The sequence below is a fragment of the Morone saxatilis genome, unplaced genomic scaffold (assembly GCF_004916995.1).
Source record: "Morone saxatilis isolate NCDOM2014 unplaced genomic scaffold, NCSU_SB_2.0 Contig15, whole genome shotgun sequence".
Lineage (NCBI taxonomy): Eukaryota > Metazoa > Chordata > Actinopteri > Moronidae > Morone > Morone saxatilis.
The window spans coordinates 6,189,568-6,207,202 of NW_023339707.1; the positions used below are offsets into that span (position 1 = coordinate 6,189,568).

The 17,635-nt window shown below is 39.0% G+C and overlaps 2 protein-coding genes across 2 annotated transcripts in view; both read left to right on the plus strand.

The window, feature by feature from the left end:
- Window positions 1-2,431: 2,431 nt before the first annotated feature.
- On the plus strand, window positions 2,432-4,822 carry LOC118324861 (succinate dehydrogenase [ubiquinone] iron-sulfur subunit, mitochondrial). The gene is made up of 7 exons (XM_035657352.1): window positions 2,432-2,599; window positions 2,706-2,791; window positions 2,873-3,009; window positions 3,170-3,286; window positions 3,443-3,544; window positions 4,071-4,193; window positions 4,291-4,822. Exons 1-7 carry the CDS (start codon window positions 2,466-2,468, stop codon window positions 4,369-4,371), a joined length of 780 nt encoding a protein of 259 aa, XP_035513245.1. The 5' UTR covers window positions 2,432-2,465; the 3' UTR covers window positions 4,372-4,822.
- Window positions 4,823-5,716: 894 nt separating this feature from the next.
- atp13a2 (ATPase cation transporting 13A2) overlaps window positions 5,717-17,635 on the plus strand; it is a gene marked incomplete in the record, with an annotated part of 39,754 nt that continues 27,835 nt past the window's right edge. The window contains 10 exon segments of the mRNA XM_035655945.1: window positions 5,717-5,844; window positions 9,371-9,447; window positions 10,151-10,318; window positions 10,826-10,884; window positions 11,004-11,070; window positions 11,172-11,251; window positions 11,379-11,456; window positions 11,543-11,612; window positions 11,734-11,868; window positions 11,968-12,034. Of these exon segments, the coding sequence (XP_035511838.1) occupies window positions 5,832-5,844; window positions 9,371-9,447; window positions 10,151-10,318; window positions 10,826-10,884; window positions 11,004-11,070; window positions 11,172-11,251; window positions 11,379-11,456; window positions 11,543-11,612; window positions 11,734-11,868; window positions 11,968-12,034 (814 nt within the window).

Here is a 17,635-nt window from a genome sequence, read left to right on the forward strand (position 1 = left end):
CTATCAAAAGTAACTGTAAGTATTATTTAAGACTAAATTAAAGTGTTTCTGGACTATTGCAGCAAAAAATCAGTAACAGAATATAGCATATATTTTTTACATAGATAAACATGGATGGGTCAAGGACAGATTGAGTAACAATGCTCACTAAGGGTAACACAAAATGGTAAGAGGGCCTGCAAACTTACATATGTAAAACTGTACAGTATGAAAATATACCCCCAAAATGAGATACATTCAGTAAAGTGTGTCAATCTGTTTTTAATCAATTGTATAATATATATTTGCTGTCATCAAATAAAAACTATTGAGATATAGTCTATGGGAAAAGCTTATTATACTCATTATAATCATAACCCAGTTAAAATGAATTGCACATACCACTAGTACAGCACTGTGGCACTGTATTTTAGTTGTGGATACATATAACTGACCCTCGTTACAAGCATAGGTTTGTTGAAAAGATTACATAGCACGGTATCATTGAATGGATGCCTTTGAGAATTCGCTGCATGGGTTTTAGGTATTCCCATGACTTAGTTTATTTCTTAATCCTTTTCTGATATTATTCGACTTGTTCAACATGTATACATACAACAACGCACAGAGCCTCATATATTTGACACCATATATGCATACAAAGGTCTCATATAAACATGGCATGAAAATATTAAAGTGGTGAGACTATCTATCGTCTGCAGTAGATGCTCCGCACGGCATTCACATGCGATCGGATGTGTTATATTTATTGATTCCACTCCCTCGTCTGCTGTGACAGCACATGTATAAAATGGAAATCCAATGACATTTGTGTAGTAGAGTTACTTGCCTCCATGTTCGCCTCGATATGACGCCGTGGCGAAAGGCTCTGGGGGAACAAGGCCAAATATCCATAGGACGTCGCTAACTCGCAACGGTGTGACCTCAAGTGCAGAGAATACAGATGTAAGGGTAAAGCATAGGACTCCGTCACATAAATCACTACAATCAGATGAGGCGGAGGCCGTAGAGTGACGTAATCACAGAGTAGCAGCTGTGAGTGCAATGATCAGAGGCGGTGCTACTGAGTTTAGCCTGTGTGATCATGCTCTCACACCTGACACACTATAGAGGCAAGAGATGTCAATAGTCTTTTCCTTGATTTTGTTATTTCAGTAGTATCTTAACTTCAACATTAGAATAAGGCATGATTTCTCCCTGTCGAGACAAATAAGAATGAAGCACGTCTCCTGTTTATCAGGTACTGAATACTTACTTATGTTCTCTGATCTACCTTCTTGTAGGAGAACCTGAGCTGTCGTCAGAAACTGGTGTTATGCAGTAATTAGAGGTCGAAATAGTTATTAGGACAGATCAGGAATCTGGGCTAATGGATTTGGTGGTCAATAAATATCAAGTAGACTAACTAGTATTTTTATTTCAGATAAATATAGAGAGCATGAACATAATTTCAGCTGGCGTATCTCTATTCTGAGAGAAAGAATATCTGGGGTGAGTATGCCAACAGTTGGGTGTTTGTGTTGATTTAAAGTAAAGTACAGTTTGTGTTTACTGTACAGTAGCTATAGTATAAACTGTGTTCAACCTTTGTCATTAAACGACCTGTAGTAACACACCCTGCTCTCAGGCTAGGTGTGTGTAAATGTGACAGAAGAATGAAGAAACCCATGTTAGCACTATCTGCTTCACTGTAAAGTGTGAATGACATTAGTAAACATTAACATTATTAATTACCAAGCTAAACAGTCCACGTATACTATAATAAATGCTCAGTAAACCTAGCCACTGTGAATGAGCTGTTGTGCAACTCCTCCCTCCTGTTAGACTTATATATCAAGTCTCAGGGTTTTTTTAGCAGTTAGCGTACACAACTACTTGTTTACTTCTCATAACTGTATAGAAATATTTAAGTTAGTGTGTAAAGTCCATTTTTCATTGTCCTTAAAGAGTCAGTTAGGTAACCAGCGACTGCACAGTGATGTAACACTTTCCCGTCAGTTCATCGAAGCTACCAGTAGGGGGCGACTTTATACCTCCTTATGCAAAAGGGGTAAACTACTATATACCACTATATACCATATACGTTTTTTTTTTTTTTTTTAATCTTATGGTACGTTTGTTTTATTAAATTACTTTGCCACTTCATTCTACTGTAAAGAAATAATTGTTAATTTTGTCTGATTTCTGCCGTAAAGATAAAGTGAATTGTTGTTTGTATGAGTTGATGTATTACTAGCAGTAGTATCCTCTGGTGTTAAAGGATAGAATTACAAAGGGCTCCCTATTTTAGCCTTGGTTGACGTAACCAGCTGCCAGGTCACGTTATTATGTGTTCCTTTGTACATAACTCTTGCCTTTATTGCTCTTTATCTTACTTGTACTTGAAAGAAAGTGGAAGAGGTGAAAGCCAAAAATACCTGGAGGAATTAAACATTTTTTAAAATGTATTATGACCTGTGACGCAGATGGTGCGGTATGCTCAGACTGCCGCCGCCCCGGCTCCTGAACCCAGGATCAAGAAGTTCCAGATTTACCGCTGGGACCCCGACACCCCCGGAGACAAACCCCGAATGCAGACATATGAAATTGATCTCAACACGTAAGTCATGACCGGGTCAATGAACAGAACACTGTTGAGTTGTGTTTTACTTTTTACATGAATGTAATCAATGTCATTATCTATCGATATGTTCTTGTTAATACAGCTGCGGTCCAATGGTTCTGGACGCCCTCATCAAGATTAAGAATGAGATGGACCCCACGCTCACATTTAGACGCTCCTGCCGTGAGGGTAAGAAACAAGGATCATGATTTAACTCGCACGTAGTGACGTAAAGAATTTCAGTGATCAGCTGATTGTGTATTTCTTCAGGTATCTGCGGCTCGTGTGCCATGAACATAAACGGAGGCAACACACTGGCATGCCTTAACAAAATTGACACCAACACAAGCAAACCGAGCAAGATCTACCCTCTCCCACACATGTATGTGGTCAAAGATCTGGTGCCTGTAAGTACTGCAGGTGTAGAAAGTTTATTTCCATGGTCACATTCATGAACACTAGAGCATGACGACTAAAACATAGGAATAATGGAATATTACTATATTAGTGCATTTATTGGTTATATGAGCTCCTGTAATGAGTTCTCCCTCATATGATTTCCACTAGGATATGAGTAACTTCTATGCACAGTACAAATCCATCGAGCCCTACCTGAAAAAGAAAGATGAAACTCAAGAGGGGAAGCAGCAGTACTTCCAGTCGGTGGAGGACAGGCAGAAACTGGTAAATAAACCAACATCTTGACTCTATGAAACACAGACCTCCCACAAATGATAGAACACGTCTTCTACTGGTCAGCCAACCTGTCTATGATTTGCCTGTGGAGAGATAGAGGACCACATGGGCCGTCAGAATGAGCTGTTCTTCTTAACCCGACAGGACGGTCTGTACGAGTGCATCCTGTGTGCTTGCTGCAGCACCAGCTGTCCCAGCTACTGGTGGAACGGAGACAAATACCTGGGACCTGCTGTCCTAATGCAGGTGGGTAAAGACATATGAGACAGGTGTCCCACAGATTCACATATTAAATGTGGTCCACAGCTACCCTAGTATGGAGGCCTCGTGTGGCTCTAATGCTCATTACAAGCCAAACCAAAATGATCAGATAGAGGAAAAATGGGAAAAAAAAAACTTTGATAGATCCTTACCACTAGTGAGGCAAATAATATGGCCAGGAGGTGGAGCCAGAGAAAAGGCCATGTTGCTTATAGTTAATCAGATTATCATTTTGTCAGTGGCTGTTTTTGTACATTTCACCCTGAGGTGCAGTTTATTAGCCTCAGCTGTACTGAGGCTCACCTGTGCTTGAGCTCAGTGCTGACGTTAGAGTTGGTACGGTCAACTATTGGATGTTGCCATGCAGATGTCGGTTACATGCTGAAACTGTACTTAGAAACTTTAAAACACTTTACCACTTTAAAAGTCGTGGGTTTAAGAGGAATCAATTCATGAACTCAAATGTCCAACATGGAAAATGAGACAGATGACAAGTGTTACCGTCCCACAGGCGTACCGGTGGATGATTGACTCCCGTGATGAATTCACTGAGGAACGCCTGTCTAAACTTCAGGACCCCTTCTCTCTCTACCGCTGCCACACTATCATGAACTGCACCAAGACTTGCCCCAAGGTACTTCAAAAATTGTATTCACACACATACACCCTCTCTCTCACAGAGTTAATAGAGTTTCAGTTTCTCACTGTCTGTTGGACACACGTCTCCACAGGGACTCAACCCGGGAAGGGCCATAGCAGAGATCAAGAAAATGATGGCGACTTACAAAGAGAAGAGAGCAGCAGCTTTGTAAAAAATCCAGCTGGCTCAAGATCCGCTAATAAAACCTTGAACTAAGTTAAGAGGAAGAGAAGAGCCAACCAGGAACATTTGCCCACATCAGCACCTTTTTTGATTTTCATGAGTGTGTGAGATGGGAGTGTGTGGATGTGTGTGAGTGTGATTGTATAAGGGAGCAGACGACAGGAATATGTGACAAAAGGCTGCTGGAAAGAACTGTTGAGCAAAATATTTTGAGTGATGCAACCATTTGGACCATTTCTTGCTGCTTGTGTGCACAGTGGAAATACTGGGCTCTGTTGTATTTACTCTTTGGGAAAAACTCATGAAATTGTGTTCCGACTGTAAATATTTAAATATGTGTTCATTAAAGATGTGCTGAGCTCATTGTGGAAGTCAAAAATATGTTTCTGGACACAAAAAAATACATGGCTGACTATAAATAAATACTTGCTATAACTAAATACCAGCTTTGTTTGTTTACATATCTTTGTGAGATTTACTGAACGGTTTAAAGAGTATATTACCACACATTAAATGATGACTCTTCCTAGTTTTCTGATGTGAACAAGAAAGCTGGCTTCATCTGGTTGAGGATTGAGAGAAACCTGGGTACCAAAGCTAGAAGTCTGATCCACCATGACGCAATACGCAATAAGCTGGGTTACTAATGCTGGTTTAAAGCCAGTGGCTTTACAGTATGGTGGAGGAGGGTAAGTACCAGCCAAAATGAAATGAATTATAATGAAGCTATAGATGAAAATTTCGAGGACCCTCACAACAGATGCATATTAGACCATGGAGCCCCATTGGGAGAGGGTCTTGTCTCAAGGAATCCCCTATTGTTCCTATTAATCCCCTCATACTGTTTTATTTTTAGTTCTGAATAAAGTCACCAAAATCAATCAATGATCAAACTGATCGAACCCCATTTCTTTCATTCATGTTCCAACTTCCCAAAAAATGTGATAAAAGTTCAAACCGAATAACTATATATTGTTTTGTTTCATTTTATTCTATTTATCTTTTATGTTATTCTATAATTTTTATTATGTTTCTTTCTACGTGTGAAGGACCTAAAACACTTTAATTCCGTTCTACAACCTTGTGTAGTATAATGATGAATACATTTCCTAGATTCATTGATATTATATTCAGGAATATATGAATCATATCACATATTTTATAAATATCCCCATAACCACCCGCTTTAGGAGGAACTGAGCAGGTTTTGACCAGAAATGCGGCTTTCACAATCAACCACCACAACAGACATAAGCGGAAAGGTCTTTCTACGTTTGGGAACGCGTACGTGCGACTATTTTGGACACCGTGAGTTCCCGTAGAAAGGTCCAGTGTGCAGATAAGAGATGTTTTGAAAGCAGCCTGTGTGTGCGGTTAGCAGACAGCCTGTCAGTGAGGTTGGGGCAGTGTGAAAGGAGGCAATGTGGACGCTGGCATCGTGACCAGAGCATGGACAGACGTGGTAAGTGTGTCTGAAGGATAATAAATACTCTTTCCCTCCGGAGAGAAGAACACAGGACAGCTGCACAGACTGGTTTGCTAACTGTTAGCTGAAACCAGGCAGCCAGGAGCGAGTTATCTTGTGCTGACTGTCAGTGAGACGTTTACTGACTGTCAGTGAGATGTTTACTGACTGCTGCTTTTATGGCGGCAACAACTGTCTGCGAAATGTTCACCATGTGTTCGGTTAAACTAACCTAAATAATCACCAATAGTAATGTACTAGACTCAGTAATGTAGTGTTATAAACACAGGGTGAGTTAACTTTAGCTCAAACCTGCATTTAAATATCATAAAAAGGCGTCAAATTAGGAAAATAACTTATTTAGATGAACGCAATTAATAAGCACTCGTTCCCCAGTTAGACATGTTCATATAATAACATATAATAAATGTGTCTGCACGTAAAGGGTCGTTTCAGTTTCACCATAAGTTACAATACAACAAAAACCTATTCTGTCCTGTTGGTGCTGGTATCAGGACAGGCAGATGTGCTGCTTTTATGTGCACAGCTGGCAGTCAGATATCCATCTCTGATTCCTCCCCATCACAATGGAGGTGGGAGGACTTTTATGAGTGAAATTGAATTCATCTTTTCTTCGGAAACACCGCCCCTGTTAGTCTGCATAATCCACAGGCCTCACTATTTCCCCACTACTGCTAATACAGATACTAATGCAAGCACTACTGCCATGTGGTTTGTTAGTAACAGGGACATAGTGGGGAGTAAACCCAAGTAAAGTCAGTTTACAATCTCTTTTCAGATAACTGTATCATTCAATGAGGTGGGTAAAATACAGTTAACCCACAGTTCACCGGCCTCTGTATGTAACACTACACCCTCTGTTAGTAGGTCTCTGTGTAGGATGAAAAATGTCAACGAGAAAATTGCATTACTGAAATGGTAAACGGATCTGCAGAGAGAACTGGCAGGTTCATTTTTTAACTGTAAAATGTCCTGCTCACTACATTATCTTTGTCACAATTCTTTAAAAAAACAAATTTAATGAGTACATATCAAAAATATGTATGTTACGTGTCCAAACCTGCATTAATTGATTGAAATAAATAAACTGTCTGTTGTTTGGTGCCGGGCAGGTAGGGTACGGTGGGGTTATCAGAGCTTTTTCTATTGAAAACAGCTGCCTTGCTGAGGAGAGCGGTACGACTGAATCAGTGACAGTAAAACTGAAACAGTCAGCTAAAAGACGCTGAAACGCTCCCTAGACCTCAGGGGAACTGCAGAGTTAATCACTAATTCTCTTTGGGTGCTCTGAGGTGATGAAAACACAGCGATCCTTACATTCAAGTGATTACACACTAATGAAACATACCTCTGAATATTAGATTGTTTGTCAATAGATCCTCCTAAATGTTACACAGTGCACCTTACAGCCAGGTACTGAAGGTGAGTGCACAGGATATTGGCCTTGACATGACCTGTATGTGAGATTGGTGTTGTGCTATTTGCATTTAGGGGATGTCTGTCTTTTTTTTTTTTTTTTTGCAGTTTCAGCTCAGATGACAGTCTGGTGTCTGTCTAGTCATTTGTATGCATGCGTTTCCCTTTTTTGACGCAGCAGAAAGTTTGCCATGTGTAACGGCCTGGTTGAAAATGAAAATGAAAACCTGGACTTTTTATAGTTGAGTCAGATTTGTAGCGTTCTGATTTGTATGTTGCATTGTTGGGCAGTCCTCCTCCCCTCTAAGCCTGGGACAAAGGGGATGACTTTCAGATGCCTGGGATTCCTGTGTGTGTTGACAGTCTTTTTAAGTGAGGTATGTGAAGGAATTGCTTGATTTAATGTCACTTTAGACTATTGAAGCAAAACTGTAACTTTGTAACTGTGTAACTTTATGGTGAAATAGATAAGAAATGTATATAAACATGTAATTCCAAATAGTCTGACACACAGAAAACCATGAAAATTGATTTTAAACTGAGAAGCCAGCGGCGTTTGATTTCAAAACCTGATATTTTTTAGGCGACTTTTGGTAGAGATTAGCCCAGTTAGAACAAATAACTCAGTTACATGATAAGCTCTCACATGATTATCCTACAGTCATGTGCATAATGACAAAACAGACGACTCAGCTCTTTGGTTTCTTGTGCAGTGTGTGTATTGTGCAGTGTGTGTATTGTGCAGTGTGTGTATTGTGCAGTGTGTGTAGATTAATGTCCATATGGAACCAGAGCAACAAATATGAACCTAACTTCACAAACAGTCTCTTAGTCAACTGCTACCTCATTGATAACTGATGTTCAACTCATTGTGATGGCTTTGGTAAGACTGATATGTTGCTGCCGAAGGAAAACTATCGACTATATATTTATAAGTTTACCTTTCATCGAACTGTGCGAATATATTGAGATGTCCGCCTTTGTTGTCCTATGTATTAATAAATAACAACACATAGATACACCATTTGTTTGTGTCATTCAGCGTCTATAACGTGTAATAACAAACACATTAAATGTTAAATTTTTTCTTTTACGCCGTTCTTTGTCAACATATTGTGTATTGTTTGTTTATTGCTGTTCGTCCGGCCTTGTGGGCTCGTGTCCCACATGAGCTCATAAACCGGTCGGACCGGTATGTCGGTCCGGTGTCAGACGCTCGAGGCAGCAGGTAGAAGAAGGAGCTGCAGCAGCTGAAGCTCACCGGCGGCAGCTCTAACGTTTGCTCACTCCACAGGCTTTATCTCTCTCATTTTGGGAAGTTATTTGCTTTTAGACTTACGGTCTCCGGTTGTCGGTAAGCTCAGTTTCTCCCTCGGATGGGTTTTCATTTGAAAGAAGTTGGTTTTGTTCCGAGATTTCCCGGATCTTTGGAAGCGGAAGCGGGCATCTGGTTAAACAAACTACTCACTTTACTGCACTAATGTTGTTGTTTTTTATCTCCTCTGTTATTGTATACTATTAATGTATGGGGTTTATTGTAAACGTGTAGCACTTTATGATGTGTTTTACTCTCCTCTGTAGCCCTTAAAAGTTAATCTTTCTTTAGGAGCTCAGTGTTTCCTTTGTACTCAGGTGTGTTTAGGGACCTTTTACAGTTTATGGTTATAATCGTGTTTTCCTATACTTTGCCTGTGTTTGTATTGCATCCTATTTTCTCCCGCTGGGACTTTTTGATTCATTTTAAATAATTGAACACCCAAAAACATAGTTTTAACTACAGTGCCTAGACTGTGGATATAATCCTGTAAAGTGTATGAGGTGTCTGATGACTCGCTCATGAGGTTTAGACCACATTGTATGACAAAAAACTGCCATGTTTTTATATTTCACTTCTGTCTTCATACCAAAGATGTGATTTAAACCATGCCACCAAAAAGGTTATTGCAATGTGCAACGTGGACTGGATTAGAGCGTTTCAGTGTTTTGTACCTATTGACTTTGAGGGTGTGTATCATGCTGCTCAGTTAATGTAAATGTTGTAACAGAGGAATTGTTGTGCTAACAATGTGTAACCTGTTACCTGTAGGTAGTGTGGTGGAGCCGCAGAGCGGACTCCCCTCACCCAGTCCACGAGACCCCCTGCTCAGTCCTGACTCACACATGGTGAGTACCTCCACAGTGTTTCTGCTAAACTGTTAATGGCCCCAAGTGTGGCAGATAATGTTTGACTGGTAGTGTGCTTCACTTGCTTGACGTGGTGTAGAAAAACGCACAATGACACCTGTCATCTGCAGATGTAGAAATGAGAGATGTGCATGGTTCCCTATACCCTTGCTATTCACAGATACAGAGGAATCAGTGGTTTTGAATATCACATTTGCTTCAGGTGTCACTGTTGAAAGCAGAACCAGCCTCTGTCCCAATCTGGCATTTGACTGGCTTTTTTTATCTTATAATGTGGGTGCTGATAAACCAGCTGTAAGGAAATAAACCTCTGTTTGAACCTAGGGGTGCAACCATTCGTTGATTAACTGATTAGTTGTCAACCATTACATAATCTGCAATTATTTTGGTAATTGAGGAGTAATTTGAGTCATTTTTTAAGAAAAGAAACTTCCAAATTGCTCTGATTTAAGATTCTCTTGTGAATATTTGCTGGATTATTTAGTCCTCTACGACAGTAAACTGAATATCTTCAGGTAGTGGACTAAACAAGACATTTGAGAATGTCACCTTGGGCTTTGGGAAACAGAAATCAACATTTTTTTGCCATTTTATGGACCAAACAACTAATTAACAATTGAAATGATCGATAGTTGCAGCCCTTCTTGAATCTGACCTGACTCTGTCTCCTTTGCCCCACCAGGATGTTCAGGGTTATAAGTGGGTGCGCTGGCGGGTGTGGTTATGTCGTCTGGCTGCCGTGCTGTCCTTGGGTCTCCTCCTGATTATGTTTCACTGGCGCCCACGGCTTGCTGTCCTTGCACGCTGCTGCTCCTGCCCTCTGGCTTTGGCAGATATTCTGCTAATAAGGGTGAGAAAATAAATGAATTCCTTCTCCGAAACCCACTTAAACACCTGGCTTTATTACTGAGACTAGCTGACCTAAGCGTGTCCATTCGTCCCACAATATCCTTTTGTGTTCTTTAAGAGACCTGCAGGACTAGGTTTAGGCTCATAATGGCTGAAACTGGCCCAGTCATGAAATGTTAGATAAAGCAGTCATAGCTGTTATAAAACCTGCACTGAAATGTAACTTTTTCAGCTTGTTAAATATATGTTCAATTTCTTTATTTAACCTTTAAATATGTTCAAGCATATTTATACCTTGATTTCATACTTAGTATACAGTATGTTGATTCTGTCTGATGACACTGATCACCCAGCATGAATGTTGGATGGGTGGGTGTTGATAAAAAAAGGACCATGTCTGGCAGTATTCTGTGTTAGGCTCTGACTCACTGCATCGGGCGCTTCCAATGCTCAAGTGGTTGTCTAGTTTCCAGCAGTCACAGATATATTTGTGTCATCTTTCCTTCAGGACAGTTTTGGCAAGCAGCATGTGGTGGAGGTCCTCACAGAGGAGATGGAGGAGGGCAGGTCAGCTACACATCTCTATCCTCTGACAGAATCACCTTTAGTCTTTAAATACCACACACATCTCTGAGAAAACTGTTAAAAGACAAAAGGATAAAGCTTACTTGGTTTGTCCCTTTCAGTTTGGACTTGTTGGGAGAGCTGGAGGACACTGAATGGAGAGATACAGTACAGCTGTACAAGGAGGAGGTAAGGAATATGGTAATGATTGGAGTTTATTTTAACTAAATAATGTTATCCTCTGAGTGATCGTCTTTCCCAGACTGAAAGTGACCTTTATTGTGTTACAGAAAACGCTGCTGCGCTACTACCTGTTTGAAGGATTACGCTACATTTGGATAGACAGGAAAGGAACTTTCTGTCGTGTTAGGTACTGAAACAGGAAAATATATACTGAACAGCTTATCCTGTGCATTTAATTTGATTTAAAATATATTTTTTATGAATAGAAAGTCATTGTTTATCATAATGTTGAAACCTTCTGTCTTTGTCTGTAGTGTCCTCAATGAGGACTGGACCTGCAAGGACCTGTATGGCTTCCAAAAGGGCCTGAGTCACCTGGAGCAGAACTTGAGGTAGGAAAGGATTAATGAATGGAGAAATTGACAGATTCATTAATCCCAGAGAGGGCTGCAGTATTTCATGCTTTCAATTCTTTTAGGAAACGTGTGTATGGGCCCAACCTTATTGATGTGCCTGTGAAGCCTTACATGAAACTGCTGTTTGAGGAGGTGCGATGAAAAAAATTGTTTATAGATTTTTGAGGGTTTGTGAAATTTTATACAAAACCAAGGTGAAATATCACATTGAACCTGTTTCTTCTTTTGTCTCTCTCTTTATCTACTTCTTTAGGTCCTCAACCCATTCTATGTGTTCCAGTTGTTCAGCATCACCCTGTGGATGATTGATCACTATTTTGTTTACGCCATATGTATACTCATTATCTCAATTCTTTCCATCTGCATCTCACTTTACGAGATCCGCAAGGTGAGCCTCTAGTGAGCTACATAATGTCATTCTAATTTGTTATGTGTTAAGCTCTTGATATAGATGTAAATAATATTAAATTGACCTGTTACTCCACAGCAAAGCATCACTATTCGCAACATGGCCCGGTTTGTCACAAATGTCACAGTACGGAGAAACTCAGGAGGTAAGTTTTTGCAAAAGTCTCCTTCCTCTAATGTGACTTTCTTGAACTGTGTTCTCTTGTTGTTGATCTATGTGGATTTGATTGATATTTAAGGTCATTTTGTTCACTTGACATGGACATGGGTCCTGCAGTAATGTGCTTCATATAAAGGCGGAAAAGTGGCAGATGTATTTAAAGAATGAAAAGACTTCTGGCACAGAAAGAGTGTGGTTTGACATTAACAAAACTATTTGGACTACTTTGGTTTCCTGATAAGTGAGGGCTTGGTGAAGAGGTTTATGGTTTTGAATCATAGCCATGGTTTCATATAGTGATAAATAACCATAATTTAAAAGGTAGTCAGAAACAGTAAAAGATTTTAATTTGTTAACTGATACTGTACCCCAGGTGTTGTTTGGGATGATAGACAGTAATAGTTGTATTCTCTGTAAATAGATGAATCTCTTCAACCACCAATGTTTCAATTCCCCTTTCCTGAGAACTGAAAATCAAAAGTACTAAAAGTCTGAAATAGAACTTAAGGCAATCAGTTGTAGAGTTATGTATGTGATTCTACATCCTGTTCTTTGTCCCTGGGCTGACCCCAATCGGAAGGTTGTTGGTTCGATCCCCGGCTCCTCCTGCCACCTGTCGAAGTATCCTTGAGCAAGATACTGAACCCCAAGTTGCTCCATAGCATATGCATAGCATCGGTGTGTATGAATGAGTTAGTTTCTGTTCGATGGATTCGCTGAGTGTAAAGAGTGGTCTAAAGTGGTCGGAAGACTAGAAAGGCGCTATACAAGTACAGGTCCATTTACTGCATCCTACTGGTTGTTTAAAAGGAGAATGGTATATTCAGTTTACATTAGTAAAGCATCCTGCCCCCAGAAAATCACCACACAGTACATGAACCTAAGTACAGACATATACAGAAATATATACGAAGCTCCATTGAAAAGATACATTGAGATGTCAGGAAAAAGACCTAGTACCGAGAGTTATATCAAACAGGTAAAGACATTACATAGAGTTCCAGTGAATACAGTCATACACAACATAGTCAGAGAGGCAGTTTGTTCAATGCTGCGATGGCAGAGGAGACAAGACTTCTGCCGAGGTGAGCGCTTGAAAAGGAAATGTAGTTTATAGCATTTAACACCCCGACATCAATGTTTGCGACACCCTCGCCCTTAAAAAACCACAGGGCCACTTGTTGCTTCAAACTCACATTCTTGCTTCAGCCTTACATTCTGAAAAAGCAATTCTTCCAAATCTATAAAATCTCTATAGTGCTTTATTATATACTTTGGATTTTTTTATACCTACTGCAAAGAACATAGAGCTTATTAAAGACAATCACCCTGAAAAAATGAATGAATAATTAAGTCAGAAGAAAATTAAAAGACAGATTTGTCTTGAAAAGAGGAAGCGGTATATTCAATGAGTATATTCATCATGGTTTATTGTCAAACAGGGAGTGTTAATGTGATCTTTTTTTATTTTCAAGTGTTTGCTGGAGGGAAGTAACTGCTACACTGACATTTTCATTATACATGCTCAGCCAGGCATCAATATGAGCCCCATAAAAAGTGGCCATTCACAAACAACTGTATCAACCGTCTTTTGTTTTTTTAAACCCTTATTTATTCAGGGAAGGCTCACTAAGGGGATGCCTCTCTTTTGCAGAAATGCCATGACAAATTTGCACTATCACACATTCACACCTGTAAACAAGACAGCCGCAGTCTGTCTGGTGGTAATGGTGGTAATGAGGGAGGGCCAAGCGCTGCTTCTTCACATTAAAGAGAGAAAAGTGTTTCTTAATCTATCATGTTCGGGGACAGGAGGGACATATGCATGTATATTGTCTTTACTTACTGAACATTTACTCAGCTCCAGACTAACTTACACAATATCAAATAACCAGCAACAATCTCTACAGCCTCAGAAAACAGAAGAGTTGAGTGGATGAAGTTTATTTTTGATGGGAACGTGTGTGTGCATTTCACTATAAACTGCTATGGAGTAACACTAATAACGGGCTAGTAACAAAGGTTAAAGTTCAAGTTTTCATGTTGTTTTAGAGTTAATTGTGTTGTTTAGCCTGCTAAACTTTGCTATGGAATTTTGGACTAATGTTGTAAAGTTGAGAGACAGGTGAGCCAGTGTGTGTGTTGCTGCTGTATGTCAACTTACTTGTACTGAAGGTAACGATATAGCTATACGTGAAAAACCAACAGTCAAACTGCAGGAAGTCATTTGCTTTGCAATAGTGCGTAAGTTTGATTAACACCCAGCAGCTACCAGGTAAAGTGCATTCAGTGCACTGTGATATATTTAAGTTTGAAATTTGATGTTTATTTATTTAAAAAAGTACAATTAATTAACATGAGAACTTAAGTCCATTATGTAAACGTGCCTGTTATCGCCTTACAGGCAAAATTTTATGTGCAATCCCTGGCAGGTTGATAGCATATCAGAAACATTAAAAGAAAACACACATAAGCACATAAGCACAGACTATTAATAAAACAATGACAGATGCACAACTCCACATTATGACTGAGTTGAGAGATGTGATGTTCATTAGATATGTTAGTAGATAGGTGCTTCTTGATAGAAGGCTGAGTGCCCAATAGTATGTTTTCTATATGGATTGTAATTGTTAATTGTTAAAATTGTAAACACAGGTAAGATATCTACAAATTTGATCATCGTTTTCCAGTTTAAAAAAACATTTAATTCAGATTTTACAATGATGATACATACTGTCTGTGTCCAGCTGGTCACAGTAGTTCATGTATGACAGGCTCATGGTGTTGATGTACAACTTTGAGACCTCCATAAGTTGTTCATAATGTGTCTAAAATTTGCCAAATTGAATTTGATTCTGTTCACAAATGTTTTAACTTGTGTGTTGAATGTGTTTAAATGTGTCTATGCCTAAATATTTAAACTCAGGCACTACTGACAGTTAGGATTTTATCCATTTGATTACATTGGGTCCAAAATTAAACTTTCATAACTTGGTAATTAGAACCTTGTGACTAACAGTATCAAAGGCTTGTGGCTGTAGTGCAGCGGTCAGTGCTATAGATACAGGGCATCAGCCAGTGCTGTAGATACAGTGCATAGGTCAGTAATTATATTAATATTACCTTTATTTCATGAGTTGGAGTGAAGTCCAATAATTTGACGCTAGTTTTCTTGCAGGGACAGTTAATAAAAATGTGATTGAGTCAATTTGACAGTAATACTAAGTGAAAGAGGACAGGACAGATACAGGGCATAGGTCAGCTCTGTAGATGCAGGTCAGAGGTATGTACAGTCTATTTGATTCATAAAATAGTAACAATATATATAATATTAATATTTACTTTATTTCATTAGTTTTAGTGATGTCCAATCATTTTTCACTAACTGTGTGATTCTTGTGTGATTCAGTCAGTACTTCATGTGCTTATTTTTCTTTTTCTTCTTCCGTACGTTTGCAGATTGAGACATATTTCAAAGTTTCACATATTAAGCATATCAATCACATTCTGGCAATTAGTCATCTTTTTTTTTGGGGGGGGGGGTTCTTTGAATGATGCCAATTTTACTGATAAAGGCTATGCCCATTAAAAACATTCCACCACTAATGTAAATAGACACTTGTGTAACAGGATGGAGCCTGTGCTGGTCACCAGGCTGACAATTTTTTCAAATGATGTATTTTTTTTGGCAAGTTATGAACTAAATAATTGCTAGGGAGAGAAAAGGGTTAACATTGTCAGCATCCTCCACCAAAGCAAGCTGAATGAGCCTGTACCACAGTGCAACTACTTCAGTTGTCATTGAGATTTATAAATTCTTGTTTGCCACTAACAATCTCCAAACTAGCTACTTCCTATAAACTGTGGATTCTTTTTAAACGTACTGCTAAGAACATAGATGGTGCATGACTCTCTTCTACATAATGCAAACAGGTTGAAATTATGATTCCAAATATTGAGTAAACTAAATACAGTCACCCTGTAAAAATCAATAATTAATTCAGATATGAAAATAAGAGAGAAAAGGAAACTGGCTCACAGACTATGTGCACCTTTTCTAGAAAAGAGGAAGCTGATGGATGCATATATATACGCTACATGCAACCACATGTGTACAGGGAGCCTTCAGGAAGTGACATAGGCAGATGATGTCAGATAAACCCTGTTTACATCTCATCATCAAGTCTCATATAAAGTTCTACCTTTATTATATTTCCAGGGGTGTTGCTACTGCCTTTGGAAACATCATGGCTCTACCCACAGACAATATCTGGATGAGCTGGATTCTTTCCAAGGTAAACTGAGTGAGCAAGTATGCTGCCATTCGGCAGACCACAGACTTTTAACCTCAGATTTAACCTCAGATAAAAAGCTATTCAACTCCATTGATGGATCCACTTGGTATGCTAATGTTTGTCTGAATTGTTTGACCTTAAAGGTCCAGGTTTAACACGATGGATGCTTTTCCTTATAAATGTATTTATTTATCATTGATTTATTTATTATTGACTAATTTACAGCCTTTAATTGTGCAAACAGACTAATGTTGTTTGCTTCTGTTGGTTTAAATGGCAGACCTATGCAAAGATTTCAACATAAACTGTGAAAACGGAATATCAAATATTCAATAAAGAAAACGCTCAAATGTTCTTCTGTATTTATTGCAATAAAAAACATAGTGTAAATTAGATACATGAGTATATAATGTTATTATTTGTGAATAAATAAAATATGATATGATGAAATATGATCATAATAATCTAAATAAGGAGTGAGCCATTGTTTATTATAAAAACCTTTTTTAAAAGTCATTTAACTTATGTTAAGCTTCAATATGTGGTGTGTAAGTTGTTCCGTGTCGTGCAATAATAGCTAATAATCTGATGTCTGGTAAAGTTACGTTTGAAAGTAAAGCAGCAACACCATACACCGACACTTGCAATACACACAACCACATGTGTACCAACTTGTGTGACCTGAGTATGTACTGTTCACATCTACGATGATTGGGTGTATTCATTCCTATGGTTTAAACTCTGCTGAACCGCCAAAAGCTCATGAAAGAACACGGTAACCGATACTTGTTCTCCCATTCCCTCGAAAACAGTTTATTAAAATTCTATGGGAGTCACGAACCGAGTTTCGTTGGCAGGAGCCCACTAGCTGCCTACACTAGGTATTTACCTCAGTACATACTCAGCTAGCCAATCAAATATGAGCCTATAGAATAAGTCGGGCGCTTTCTAAAACGTGACTCCGCACTTCGTCCAGCTGTCAAGAGCAGGAACCCCAGAAAATACTGACAACTTCCAGAGTCAAGCCTAAAAGCAGATTGCATAAGTACCATGTTTAGTGTACATCCTGCTTTTATTAAGTATAACTAAAATACATCCTCAAAAAAAGCTACAGCTAAAAATAACTGGAACAGCAAAATAATAAAACTGGCAAAGAATAATGATAATGCTGCACACTTAATTGTATACGTCAGCCTTCAGACGTGTGTCACGATTTTAAACCAGCTCATTACGCTTAGTACAACTGTGTTTCTGATAGTTCACCCAGCTGTGGGGAGGTTTGGTTATAG

What these genes read in the sequence shown, in the direction of transcription:
- LOC118324861 (XM_035657352.1), top strand. Translation starts at nt 2,466, where the DNA reads ATGGTGCGGTATGCTCAGACTGCCGCCGCCCCGGCTCCTGAACCCAGG. An exon ending in TGGTCAAAGATCTGGTGCCT is followed by an intron (nt 3,010 to 3,169) that starts GTAAGTACTGCA and finishes GATTTCCACTAG; the next exon opens with GATATGAGTAACTTCTATGC. An exon ending in TGGAGGACAGGCAGAAACTG is followed by an intron (nt 3,287 to 3,442) that starts GTAAATAAACCA and finishes TTAACCCGACAG; the next exon opens with GACGGTCTGTACGAGTGCAT.